Genomic DNA, 15,140 nt, shown 5'->3' on the forward strand with positions numbered 1-15,140 from the left:
ATTATCACTTCTATTACAAAGTACTTGTGTGCAAGGTTATAGAGGACAGACAACTATTATTACACTGAAACACGAAACACTAATCGGAGTTTGAACCTCTGACTAGGAAAGAGAGCGTAATACTAACAGTTATGAAGAGCATCTTGTGCTTGATTTTACAATCAGTGTTATTTTATATTGTTTACTTCCAACTGTAATTTCATTACTGTATATAATGTATTTGATTGCATTATATATACACAAGCACGATCAAACAAAATAGTATTATATATAAATTTCAAGATTCTTACCTGTTTATTAGCAAAGATCAATAAAACGGCATCTCTCAATTCATCTTCTGCCAGCATTCTCATCAATTCCTCACGAGCCTCGCCAATTCGTTCTCTATCATTGCTATCCACTACGAATATGAGTCCCTGAGGAAGGAAACAAAACAATCAAAACATTGAATCTATTCTTTGTTTTCAGTCCTCTATCAGATTAAATCAACTAACCAAGTCATCCACCTTTTTGAGAACTTCTATAGATTCTTCTCTATAAATGAAATTAAATGGAATACATGGAAATCTTTCAACTTAGGGATGCGTCTAAATATTCATTATCCCTAAATTTTCAAAGGAAATCCCACCTTCGTCAGTGGCCTTTTCTTTTTCACACACACACACACACACACGTATTACATAGTACATTATATACTGAAAACAAGAATTTTAGGAATGGACCAAAAAATTGATCAAAAGATTGCAATCTTGGCTAATAATTAGTTTTTGGATCAGAGACCACAAAAATTTTCAACGGCCCCTAAATCGAGTTTTCTTATTTTCTACGCAATAAGCACATCATACTGAGTTAACTGACAGTTTGGGTTTGGCTACACTATATCGTCGCTGCGCCTCGAAGATCCGCTGTGTGACATTTTTGTCGAAAATGAGTTATGAGGTGCAAATACACCTCAAAGCTGTCAGCTAGCGTCCCTTATAAGTGAATATTCAATTGTTTCGTCACAACAATGAAAAAATAATAGATTGAAATTAAAGGCTTTAGGTTTTCATCACGTACATATTGATTAATGTGTACAAACCCTCTATATGCTTATAAAGGCGCAATAGACACAAAAATAGCAATATAATATTGTTGAAGCAAACTACAACAATATCCAGTGCATAATATACGCAGAAGCAATTTTCTTATATTTTTCAAGTGTTACCGTGTATTTGGCAAAATTTTAAGAGTTTAGAATGTTTTTTGCTTCTGAAAAGTTGTAATTTTACAGCGATTCTTCGAGGCGCAGCGACGATATATAGTTCTCCAGATATAAGGTCAACAAGAAAATTTTTGATTGAAATATATTGGATCTTTTGATCCAAAAACATTGCCGATGGTTAACTTTATTTGTAACATTCTAAGAACAAAATACATAAATGATGTGTCACTTTCAATGATAGTTCGTTATATCTATAGTTCTTACAAATTGCTCGGAGATAATGTTTTTAATATGTAGCTCTTCCAACATGTTGCTGGTAAGCGTAACTCCATCAAGAGACAGATAAATAAAAATACATAATCATAATACAACAGAAGCCACAATAAGTAACTGGATAGTACGATATACTTGAACCTATTATATCCATCATGGTATGGTTTATGCATTGTTCGCAGAATGTTATAAAGTTAACCACAGCAGAAATATTTTTTCAGATGTGATTCAAACAGCAGTGTATTTACGCAAATAAATAAGCCGCTGACGAAAGTGGAGTTCCCATTGAAAATTTTACCATTAATAAATATTTAAATGAATTCATGTGTTAAATTCAATAGTTACAATTGTCAGTTCAGTTACAAGAATACTGGTTTTTACACAACACTAGCTGGTGAGTGGTCTGGGTATTTCTTTTGAAAAGTAGTGTACCATCATGTTTAAAAACCTTTAATGGCCCTCATACTTTTACACTTCTTTACTTGCACCATAAGTAATATGTTCCGATATATGAATTTCTAACAAAAAGACCTCCAAAAATATACTTCAAAACTTGGAATGAAATAACCTACATGTGATTATAATTACTTTCTTCAATCGTGTTGCTCACAAGGAACGGACATGAACGTGTCATTCGGACATCCGAATCAATCCTAGTTCATTCGATAAACATAAGAAATATGTGTACCAAGTTTTGTATTGACTGACAGAATAGGTACGAGGAGAAGTTGCGTATTGGAATACAAGCTTTTCCCTCATATCTATTCCGTATATCAACACAAAACTTAGTACAGTCATTTCTTATTCCCTATAGTATTTTTTGAGATACACTTGGATTGTGTGCTTTTACCCGGGACCACTCTAGAGAGGCCCAAAGTTGATGGGAGGGATTTCTGGAAGGAATTTTCCCGACATTCCCCAATCTTCCCTGTTCAAGTACGTTATGGACCCCAATACATAGCACCTCTGGAAAGCTTATTTCATGCTGAAGAGAATGAACTATAAACTATGACTTTCCAATGAACAATGTTGATGCAACAGCTATTTCACTGCGACTCTACGATTTTCTTTATACTAACAGGGTCAATGGGCCCCAGGGACTTACTCCGTTGTTCATGGCCTTTTTTTTTTTTTTTTGCATGAACGTATCTTGGTTTTGTTTCTCGAATGGGCCAGGTTTGATTTGGATGTCCGGATGACACGTTCATGTCCGTTCCTTGTCAGTATTTGTCTAGTTTCAGAACTGTATTAAACTATATATTTCTCAAGAGCTCTCCACAACAGAATACAAGTGAGAAAGATCTTTGGGAACCATGCATAACTAATTTTGTTCGCGCTCGATCAAATTCGCTGTAACTGCCTTCCACTGTAATCTTGGACAAAAAGTAATACGACTACATTTTTTTTTTTTTTTTTTTTTTTTGTCAACATTACACACTGATGATCACACACATACAAAAGTTGCATTAAAATTGAAATCTTCTCTTACAATATTATATATATTGGGGGTTAATATATGAATCATGGACACTACAAAAACGAAGTGTTAGTACAGCTCACAGATGACGAAAAGAACTCTAGCGGAAGTAGTGCGACGTAGGTTATGGTCTTGCCCATTTTTCGCACGGGGGTTTCGGCAAGTTGTTTCCTATGCGAGTTCTCATGCTATCTAATTAATACATCCCTTTTCTTGCGCGCAACGTACAAGTTCTGTATTTAAATATGTATTTTACAAATATAAGTTGTTGATATATCGTATATATGTATATATACACATATAGGCGGATCCAAGGGGACTATAGAGGCTATAGTACGCTCCCCCTTTACCTCAAAATTTACACGACATAAATGGCAGTTGATTTTATCCTTCAATGGACGAATTCTTTTTATAGTTGATTCAGACAAACCTGTAGCTCTAGAAGCACGTTTTGTGGCTTGACCAAGATGTACTAAACACTGTCTCTCTCTTGATTCGTGGTCACAGAATTCAACAATGTTGCTTTTTATTTCTCGACAATCACTACTATGAATAGTCGAAACTTTCTTCCTAGAGCTCTCCATTACACTGAAACACAGTATATTAAAAACACACTAATTCGAAAAACACAACGAAACTAAGCACGAATCACAAAGCACAAAATGGGTTTCAAATGACACCACGGAATAGCACACAGGTAACTTTACCCGGGGTAGCACACGACATCTAAGTATAGACCACACCTCAAAAACCGAAAATGGACTTGACCGTGTCGTTGACCCTTCCCCGCTAATCTATTTTAGGGTTCATCTCGTCATCTGTAAGCTGTACATTACTTCTGCTGATTTCACCATTTCAGAGTGAAAGTCATCAATATTCTTTCTCAATGTTACTTCGTTTGTAGAAAAGGTATGATCTTAGTGCTTTCTCCACACCTAATCTACTTTAACATTTGGATCATATCAGACGATTACTAGATGGTACAAAGGTCTTCTAATCTTAAAATCTGGTTTAAGAAATTTGGTTGGCAACTGCAAATGAGATTTAAAATAAACGAAACAAAAAGTTCCCACCATTTCAATTGTTCCAAAAAAGCAAATTATTTTCTTTTTTTTAAAAAAAAACAAAGTAAATTTAATAGTTTTTTAATTCCTGGTTCCTGACTGAGATACTATCCCAGTATTTGCCTGCCGTGCTCTGATGAAAACTAAGGAATCTTCAGTCAGGATGGCTCGTCCAGGAATTTGAATCCTCAGCATAATAGACGATTTCATTCCTATTCTGCATTATATCGAATTACACATCTCTTTGTTTACAAAATTGTCTACTTCTTTCTTTCTACAACTCGAAAGTATAAGCAAGTGCTAATGGTACAGAGAATTCCAGTTTTATATGTACACTCATGTCCAAAATTATTGTCGCATATCTATAACTGTCTTCTTTTAAGAATATAATTTGATAACTATTTTGCAGGTACTATTAATACTGCTACTATGTGTATAATCGGGAAATGTATATTTTTGGTAAATTTCATAGGAAAAGAATTATAAATACCAAAATTAGAATGAGTAACAAAATGTTGCTAAATGGACCAAAAAGTTTTATTTTCGTTTTATTGTTCTTATTTACTGCTCTTTTGACATGAAATTTGCCACATACGTGTCTTTGCCAATTATACACATACTAACATTTTAAGGAATACCGGGCGAATTCGTTATCAAATTATATTCCTACAACATATTTATAGACATGAGACAATAATTTTGGACATGAGTGTACAATAGAATATGAATGTTTAAATGATATCTTGACTAGGAACACGGCTTTGAATGTACGTACAAAAAAAAAAAGCTTTTTCTTAAATGGGGTTTTCACACCTCTATATGAACACTTCAAACGAAATAATTTTTGTTTGTTAGAATTCCATCTAGGAATAAGAATAAAGACCTTCTGAAAGACAAATGTCTGTCCAATTTTATTATACTTTATAATTTAAGATGACTGAATCAACTGTAGTAACACTGAAGAAAGAAAGAAAGAAAAAAAAGTATAAACTTCACTGCATATTTTTTTCTGCCTGTTTTGTTACCGAAACAAAACTTTAAAAGTATACGGTGCATGCAAAACAAGGATACATTAAAAAACTAGAGAATTAACCAATATGCGAACTTACATAATCCGAAATCTGCATTGTATTGTTTCACTCCTATGTTTATTGCTCATACCTGCTGTATATCCAATAGCTGTAACCTACCTGTTCGACGCGATGGGAAGACAGTATAGACAATTTTTATACTCTTGTCATAGGTAACATTTGATTCCGTAAGCATTCTAATTGAAACATATTATTACAAATTCTACCTGGCAGATATGCACAAGGCCGTGTCTATACTTTATATAAATATTTCCACCTCCATGCCGAAAGCAACACATGAAATTTCTCCCGGTTGCTGTTACTTGCCTGTTTCGCATTCACTCGTAAGCTCAGATGAACTACTTTCTACGACTTAAAAAGAGATTTGAACTATTCTTTCCAGAATCTCTGATGATTCTTCCATTTTGTCCTTATATTTTCTATTCCTATCTATATACTTCTCCTTTGCATTTACAAGCTGTACAATTATTTTGCTCTGCACATGTGGAAAGAAAGTACAAGCATCGTGGTTTACATTTTCTGCGCTTATTTTAGATTTAATAGTAATACTTGTAGTTTTGCATTTATATAAATGAACCTGTTACAATGAATGATAATTGTTATTCTTCATCAGGGTTGGCAAAAACCATGTTTTTTAAATTTAAACACAAAAAGACCCGGTTTTTTAGTTTAAATAATTTGCTCTATGTATTTATATCACATATGGACAGAAATAAGTTTGTTTTGCCTTGGTGTTATTATGCAACAAACCGGGTTATGCAAGAATGGGTCACATAAGCGGAATCTAAACAGTTTCTTGGCTTACATCCGAGAGAAATTGTCCTCTATTTGAACTCGAAACCAGGACTAACTAGCCACAAATGCGATATGTCTGCCGACTCACTCACGAAGGACTCCTGATAAAAATACACTGTATTGATCTTTACATACTTGTTAATATAACTGAAAAGATTCATTTCAGAAGGACAAAAAGAAACAGTTGAAAAAGTGAAGCCATTATACAGAATTACATACGGACAATTTCAAAATACTAAAGAGTACAGAAGAACAAATTTAGTCCAAGTTCGTTCACTACGACTTTTATTAGTCCAAGTAAAAGAAATACAAAAACTTAATTTGCATATCAGTAAGAAAAGTGAATAAAGATACGAATTATTTGAGTTTACTTTGGCTCTGACCATTTATACATAAATAAATACCAAAGATACTTCTGATTTCAATAAATGCCTCTCGTGGGATTTGTATGACCCTCACCCCCCTCCAAACAAAAGTACGGCATTTCGATGTATTTTATCAATAGTAAACATTATTAAAACGAAACAATATTTAGAATTTTTCTTTTGATTGCAATTGCACAACAATAATAATAAACTACAAAAAAATCACAAAAGAAATATTCATAAACTTATATAAAAAAGTTTTTTTTTTTTAGTTTAATTTCTTTGAGTAATGAATGGGGAATTTAGGTCGGAATATAATACGAATAATATACGGGAGTGAAATGTGATAACCCAGAAATGTGTGTTCATCAAGATTTTACGAACATTTTTCGTTTTTGGGTTTACACTTAAAAAACAGTTGGCTTAAACCAAGGTTTAATCCTTTGGAGATCTTGGCTTTTTAGGCTATTTTTGAGACTTTCAGTCAAGCAGCTACTGCATCGTCACTATTTATCCTAGGATCATGGTTCATACCTCATTCTCTTCAGAATAGAGCTGGCTTTCAAATGGTACCACTTGCATACTCATACCATATACCAGAAGCGGGAAAAAAATTGTCAAAGTGAAAATTTCGGAGGGAAAAATTTTTTTCTCGAACTTTGCCCCCCCCCCCCTGTGTGATCGTAGCCATCTAAAAAAAATCTGATAAATAGTACTTGGTATACTGAATGTGTGTGCCAAATTTCAAGTTTCTATCTTGAATAGTAAGGGCGGAAGAATTTTTATCAAAAATTCCCACAATGTCCCAAATCACCATAAAACACTATGATCTCAGGGAAAAAAATTCCTGAGACATCCCTAATTACCCTAGGACTATAATCCGCAAATCATTCTCTTCAGAATAGAACTGTCTTTCAGGCGGTACCATTCACATGTCTCCATCATGTATCTAAGGCGGGAAATTCCTGGAAAAAGGGATTTTTGAGGCAAAATTTCCCTTTTTTCAACTTTCGCCCCTCTGGACCCCCCCCCCCGTTTTTATGCAGAAATCGAAAAAAAACTTCTGGTAAATACTACTCGGTGGACTGAATGTTTGTGCAAAATTTCAATCTTCTACGTGAAAAAATAGGCCCGCTAGAAAAAATTTCCCTACCATGCCCCACTTTTACCCTATACAGAAGTATATTTGGATAAAAATTCACTGAGACGGCCCTAATTACCCTAGAATAATAATTCGACCGTCGTTCTCTTCAGAATGGAACGGCCTTTCAGACGGTATGACTCACGTGGTCCTATCGTGTATGTGAGGCGGGAAAATGACGAAAAACGGGATTTTTGGGGTAAAAATATCCCTTTTTTAACCCTTTGCCCCTCTGCCCCCCCCCCCTGTTTTAACACTGACATCGGAACAAAAAATCTGGTAAATACTACTCGGTGGACTGAATGTTTGTGCAAAATTTCAATCTTCTACGTTCAAAAATAAGCCCGTCAAAAAATATATATACCGACAATGCCCCATTTTTCCCTATATAGAAGTATATTTTTCAAAAAATCCCTGAGACATCCCTAATTACCCTAGAATAATAATTCGACCGTCATTCTCTTCAGAATGGAACGGCCTTTCAGACGGTATGACTCACGTGGTCCTATCATGTATGTGAGGCGGGAAAATGACGAAAAACGGGATTTTTGGGGTAAAAATATCCCTTTTTTTTTTTTACCCCTTTGCCCCTCTGGTATCCCCCCTTTTTTTTAGCACTGACATCGGAACAAAAAATCTGGTAAATACTACTCGGTGGACTGAATGTTTGTGCAAAATTTCAATCTTCTACGTTCAAAAATAAGCCCGCCAAAAAATAATGAACATAGGCTTAAAAAGGGAAAAAATACATTTTAAGATTATGACGTCATCACCTCCCATGTCTGGACGCAGGACGGTCTGAAACCATATGTAATGTCTTCTACAATGTCTCTGGACTTAAAAAAAAAAAGGACGAAAAAGCTCAAATAGTAAGAGAAATAACGCAATGTACCATGAAAAACGCGTATGGTACAAAATGTACCATAAGATCCCCAAAGGGTTAAACCAGCCAATCCTGTTGTTCATAGTGTTGTACAATATGAATCCTACAACACTTTGACAAAACAATCACATTTCTATCTCCTAGATGAGATACGAAGTTACTCTCAAATTATTTATGATGTTTTTTTTTTCAGACTTACCTGCGTATTTTGGAAGTAATGTCTCCATAAAGGTCGAATTTTGTCTTGACCACCAACATCCCATACTGTGAAACTGATGTTCTTGTATTCTACTGTCTCGACGTTAAAACCTGGTACACGAATCACATTATTAGTACAGTTCTCTCATATATTTCTTATGGAATATGTAAAGATTACTATAACAACATGGACAACATTCTTTCTTAATACCAAGGATTTGATGTTTACCAAGATTTTCATTTCAAGGATTATCTGGTACACCCATTATCACAACTCAACCGAAGTGACTTGATCTTAGCAAGTTAGAACACTTACCATCACTAGAACTTGGCACTGAATCACTTATTTTCACGGTTTTCGGTTGAAAATAAAATTTGGAATTAATCTGGAGACTGGGTACAGTCATTTAGGTACGATATTGTTTATTTTTTATAGTCGGTTGTGATCTTTCTCTGGAGAAGTTTCTTTCCATTTTGTAACACAATAACTATGAGAAGTCCTCCGCTGTGATATTTGATGTACCCCACTGTAATGTTGAAAAGTTAGAGCAAACCGTTCCATTAACAGATATCTGAGAGCACCTTAGTAATAGTAGCGGCATTGTAGCTTCCTGTCGTTCCTTTAATTTCAAAATAGAATTTGATAGACGCGAATTAAAAGCAATGACTGAAAATTCCATTTTCAGAATACAAAGTTTAATTAATTCTTTTTACCTAAGTGTGCTCTTTCTTTGCAATACTGCCAGTCGGGGTGGTCATGTAATCAGCTCAGGTACTGGCCACTTTCTTGTGCTCGGTATGCCTACATAATATTTAAGTATGTCGTAAAAGGTAGTTTCTACATATTTAGGCCTACTTGAAATTGTTCAAAGTATGGTTCAGATTGACTATTTGTTGTCGGTAGCGATTATTCAATTTAAGAGACTGAAGAGAGAAAGTTTCGTCCGATGATCCATAGAGCTTCTAGGATTTTTTAAAACATGATCAATTCTTTATAATTACATGGGCGCATGGGGGGATATTCAAAATTAACAAAAAATTGGCTACTTACCAACCCTCCTCCTCCCACCGGTCACTATTTGGTACCAAAACGTCCACCATCCTCTTAGGTATTGATCAACGCCAATATCATCTTTCTATGAGTTACCGTTTCCAAGATATTGACCAAAAAAAGGTCCAATTTCGGGAGATTTAAGGAGCTATACGATATTGGTGTTGATCAATACTTAAGAGGATGTGGCCACTGGTTATATCTTTATTTTCAATATATATATATATATATATATATATATATATATATATATATATATATGGTGATAAAAAGTGACAGCTCAACATACCTAATTCAACATATACCCTAATACGCAGGTTCCAAATATGTAAATGTATTATCTATTGAATTTAATCAAATACATTCAATATACAATTTTATATAAATTTCGAAAAAATTAATTCTTTTAAGTTCATCCTGGCAATGCTCTTTGAGCATTCTCAACTGTTTCTTTCTTGTTTTCTCTTTATTAAAAAAAAAATTGCTTTGCTGTCTGCGAAAAGGGCATTATTGTCTCTCCTAGTAAAAAAAAGAAACTTTTCTCTCACCACCAATTTGCAACTGCGGAATATTATAAATGCTGTACGCAAAAAAATAAGTTGATTCTTATTACTCTCTTTTTAATCAATATTCCTTACTATTAGAAAGAAGAAAAGACATTTTAGGAACTGTCGATTTTTGTGCAATTAAAGAATAACTTGTGAGACTTTTCTTGTTTTGCGAAATGTTCTCTCAATTAGTTTGATTAACATATCGAACCCTTGTAACAAGAAATGAAAGTACGCTGGAATTATTGCGCTCCAAAAGGTTAATTTTTGGTCCATTCTCCGTGGCAATTAAAATGCAATTCATGTAGCTTTCTAACTCCACGGGAAGACAATAAATACGTACTCAGGCCACGGCAAATATTATATGGCGGCATTTTTTTCTATGAACCAGTAATACGTACCAAAACTTTACATTTCCAAATGAAACTATATACATTAGGGAGTGACTTCAAAAAAGTAGAGGGGGAAATGCCTCCTCCCCCCTAATCGCTGTCCCTGCATACATATATACTAACTGAAACTACCGTTACAAATTTTTATTGTTTAAAAAATTACGCGTGGTGAACCACGTATTGCTGTGTATACCATAAAAATTAGAGGGTTATTTAAGCGAAGTCAAAAATTATAAAACTACTTATTAACTTCAGAACTAATTGTTTTTAATCAGCAAGTAGGATAAAATAATGATAAAATTAGCGTCTTCTGGGTTTCTTCCGCAGCATTTTCTTCTGAATCAAAACTTCTGTCTCGTCTGAGATTCAAATAACGAGTCTGCTATCCTGATCATGGGCACCCGAAGGGACAGGGCACGGTGGGACCCGCCCCCCTGACTCACGCAAATGTATACGTACTACAGCAAACTACGTATATTAAATACCAGATGTAATATAGCAACCATGGAATGGGCCCTCCCTAGAAAACTTTCTTCGGGCGCCCATGATCCTGACTGAGGACCTGTGGCTTTTCTTCACCAGTATTTTGGCGTCGAGGGACTAAAAATATCAGTTAAGTACGAGTAGAGCAAATCAAAAACGTACACATGCAGAAAGAAATCGATTGTACAATTGATAAATTAGATCAACTTTAAGTCTAAAAGAAATCTATGAAATATAAGCGTCACTATTAATACTAAACCAATTGAAAATAGTTCGGAAAATGTATCGGTAAATATCGGTATCCATTTGCCGATACCGATACTCGCAAAAGTGGTCGATATCACCAATACAGATATATCGTTACATCCCTACTTTGAACAATTTTCGTTGATTTCAGCTTCTCTGAAGCATCCAAACGATGGGTCACTGTTTAATTTTGGGTTCATATGAAGAGATCCAAATTTCGGCCCCGTAACGAGGTAGTAAACCAAATTTGACTTGTCTCGGTTGAATTACTTGATCAAGTCTTTACATCAACTGGCACGAACCTGTTTTTAAGCTTCAGTGCATTTCTGTCGGATCCAACGGCTTGAGAGTTCAGGTGATCATGCAAAAGTATTTGTATTGCTTTCATCTCAATGTTCAAAGATGCCTGAATCTCACGATACCTAACACATACCGATGCCTCTCAATCAATTCACACACAGTATTATTGGCAATATCACACGCGGATAGACGTCCTTCACGAAATTCGTCACAGAAATGTGCAACCACACTGAATCAGGAAATCCAACTGCATGGTGTTTCGTCCCTCAAACGAAAATGAAGCAGCTCGATTCATTGCTTCGGTGTCAAACTACATTTGAAATTACAAATAATTTCCCGAAAGTGTTCACGCACGATTTTCACTTCACACACACTACTACTTTCTAGAACTGCTGGGAAAAATAAACGAATAGGCTTAAACAAAGATAATTTACACACAAAGTCTATGCTTCCGAAATTTATAACAGCGGAATACTAACGCTGTCAGTAATTTGCAGAAATCTTTCCAGCAACCCTCATAATGTAAAGCATTTCAATACAAAGCCTGAAATAAAATATGTATTTGATTGTGTAACAAGCTTTCTCTGGTAAATTTCCTGCACACATAGGCCTAAATTAAAATGTGGAAAAAATTGAAATATAATTTTGGACATTGCATATAACTAAAAATAAAGAGCATTAGATCATAAACAAAATATCATACATTATATTTTCTTCTGAAGTTCCTAAATGAAAATTTTGCAAGTGATGAGAGAATGTCACAATGAAAAAACGGCGAAGGCGACGGGCCGCCGTAGTGCTTGAAAGTATTTTGACTTGTGGCACATCATTCGTCACTGTTGACAGAATATTCATGATTGTACCTTACGCTTAACACAATATACTAGCCGTCCTCTCCGCTACGCTACAAACAAAATTAGAAACGAATTAACAGTTCAAAGCCACGCGGAAATTTATGCTGCGAAGAGAATCTACTTGTCACAGGACTATTAAGGTCATGAAGAGAGACAGAGGTCAATCAAATTTTGTGGGTAGTTACAAGTGAAGGTTCCGTACAGAGAAACAATATCGCCGCTGTAAAAAGCCGATTATACCTCATTAAATGTTGTATTAAATGTTTCAGTAAAGTGGAATTCGAACGTGTACTATACCAACTTGTATGCAATTTTTGGGTTGGTTACATTTGATTAAAACTGTTCTAAAATATGTTCTATTCCTATCCAACACTGCATCAAAGAAAACAAACGAAAATCACTGTGCGGTTGCGCTTAACGTGAACATGGGAAGTTTATTGATGCCTACAAGCAACATCTTGTTTCATATAACTGCAAACTTAAAGAGTATTACAATAAATACAAACACAAAGAAGCTCTGAAAAAAAAGAAAAAAAAAATGTGGCTGAAGTTAGGCTGGCAAGGTGGTGAGCGTTTACATTCGAAATGCAGCGATCATATTTCAAATTGCTCGTTCATTTTAGGATTTACAATTTAAACAACTTACTTTTAAATAACTCCCGCAAACGAGTACCGCGTTGCACCCTATGCCTACCAACAAATGTAACAATTGAATAAAGAAATGTAAACAAATTAGCAACAAAAGTAAGTTCTGTATTTGATCGTTTGTAGTGCTGTAAAAGTTCTAGCCAACTTATTTGACGAAATGACTATCAAAAGTACGTTTGATACAACATTTGATGCAGAATTATGACCACGTATAGTGGGCTTAACACGTTCAAAAGTGTTTGTCAAATGAAGAAGCACAGGACGCCTCAATAGAATACTCATGACGTGACAAGCAACACCTGAACCTCCAAATTTTCTTATTCTGCTCCCAGTATAGTAGCTAACGACCGTGTGTTTGGTGCTTGGGGTCCCGGATTCAATTGCCGGTGGAAGAACCCTGAAGTTTGAAGCATTACGGTGGTTCGGATTCAACCTTAAAACTGCAAGCCCACATCTTACATAGCCTTTGTACTTAAAAGGGACGATAAACTCCAAACCCACAACATACTATGTGCCCAAATAAAGCATATACCATCAAATCTTGTTAAATCTTCTACTACTATAACAAGAACAAAGTGAAATGAAATCTTTGAATTTCACGTCCCACGCGTATGCCGGCTGGGTTAAAGGAGACGGTGGTGATGAGAAATGAAATGAAATGGGTGGAATGAAGAAAGTGGGAGGAAACGGGAGAACCCGGAGAAAACCCACGCACATGGTGTTTGTCTACCACAAAGCTCATTTGCCGCGAGCTGGGATCGAACCAGAAACCCCATGCACCAGAGATGAGCGCTCTACCACTGAGCCACCGCGGCCCCCTGTATGTAACAAGAACAACTTAAGTAATTTTGTACCTATATAGATCTACTGTCGAATATAATAATAATAAATTAAGAGTAAACCAACACGATAGGTATTAGGAAAAATAAACAAGCCTTACCAATGGTTGGAATAGTAGTAACGATTTCTCCTAATTTCAGTTTGTAGAGAATAGTTGTTTTACCAGCTGCATCTAAGCCAACCATTAATATTCTCATTTCTTTTTTACCAAAGAGGCCTTTGAAGAGATTTGCAAACATATTCCCCATCTTGAATTCTGTTTTAACACTTATGCTACCTGAAAAATAAACAAAGGAACACGAACGAATTAACAAAATGTACAAAAAAACAACAAATTAGTAAAAATACATAAATGACAAATTTTAAGGCATCAATGTAGATTTATGTAAAAACAGTGTGCTACAGCTTTCCAGTTCCGGAGCTCTTAAGAAACTGTTAAAAACCCTTAGAAATATTACTGCAAGTGACCGTTTTTCAAAGCATGATATTGTTAGATAAATCTTAAAACTCTAAAACCTGTAATCTTTTCAAATTGCACCCGTTCTAAATTTTCTACCTTATAGAAACAGAAGAACTATGTAGTTGTGAACCGATCCCCGTAGAGGTATTACATAAAAAATCGGGAGTAGTTCAGATCCTTGAGCAACTGATACTATCTCATACAGGATTGCTTCTGAAAATAGACCTCATGGTTCTATTCAAACAATATCAACTGTATTACTTCGACACAGTCTACCTAGTTAACTTACCTACCTTAGGATCAATATATTCAATCACATTTATTCTTGTTGATTTGATGATTAGTTTTGTCACACACTATCATCGCTTTCTTATTTCTGTATGTAACATTAAACTGTCCCAAAATAGTTCAAATCTTATCAATAACCTACAGATTAAAAATACTGACTGACCAGGAAGATCATCTCTTTATTACATAACTGACCCTATCGGGGGAATTCCTAAATAACTTCTCTCTAACTACGATTACTTTTCTCAATTATTCATCCACATCAAAACTCAGAATCTGCAGAAATTCATAAATTTCCTGCAGAGTATGTTAAATGGATTAAATTTTCAAGAAAAGATGTCCGTAAGTGAAGATGCATACGGATCTACAATCTACATATCTATCTATATATATATACAAAAATTTCCGGCGGGAGCTCATCTGGTTCGAATCCCACGTTAAGCTGTAGGTCCACGCCTCATATATCCTCGCTGCTCAAAGAAACGCTGAACTTAAAATCCATGCCAAAGGGCGTTTCAAGAATGCCCTATACGTGGATG

At 35.1% G+C, this 15,140-nt stretch overlaps 1 protein-coding gene across 1 annotated transcript in view; it reads right to left on the bottom strand.

Moving 5' to 3' along the window:
* Arf1 (ADP-ribosylation factor 1) overlaps window positions 1-15,140 on the bottom strand; it is a 32,452-nt gene that overhangs the window by 7,162 nt on the left and 10,150 nt on the right. Inside the window, exons 2-4 of the mRNA XM_081747991.1 lie at window positions 13,954-14,130; window positions 8,493-8,602; window positions 291-416 (exon numbers count right to left, since the gene is read on the bottom strand). Of these exons, the coding sequence (XP_081604117.1) occupies window positions 291-416; window positions 8,493-8,602; window positions 13,954-14,101 (384 nt within the window). The 5' untranslated portion in view covers window positions 14,102-14,130. The remainder of the gene's footprint in view (window positions 1-290; window positions 417-8,492; window positions 8,603-13,953; window positions 14,131-15,140) is intronic.

Source organism: Thermobia domestica, unplaced genomic scaffold, assembly GCF_964235325.1.
Source record: "Thermobia domestica unplaced genomic scaffold, izTheDome1.hap1.1 HAP1_SCAFFOLD_972, whole genome shotgun sequence".
In the NCBI taxonomy this organism is placed as follows: Eukaryota; Metazoa; Arthropoda; class Insecta; order Zygentoma; family Lepismatidae; genus Thermobia; species Thermobia domestica.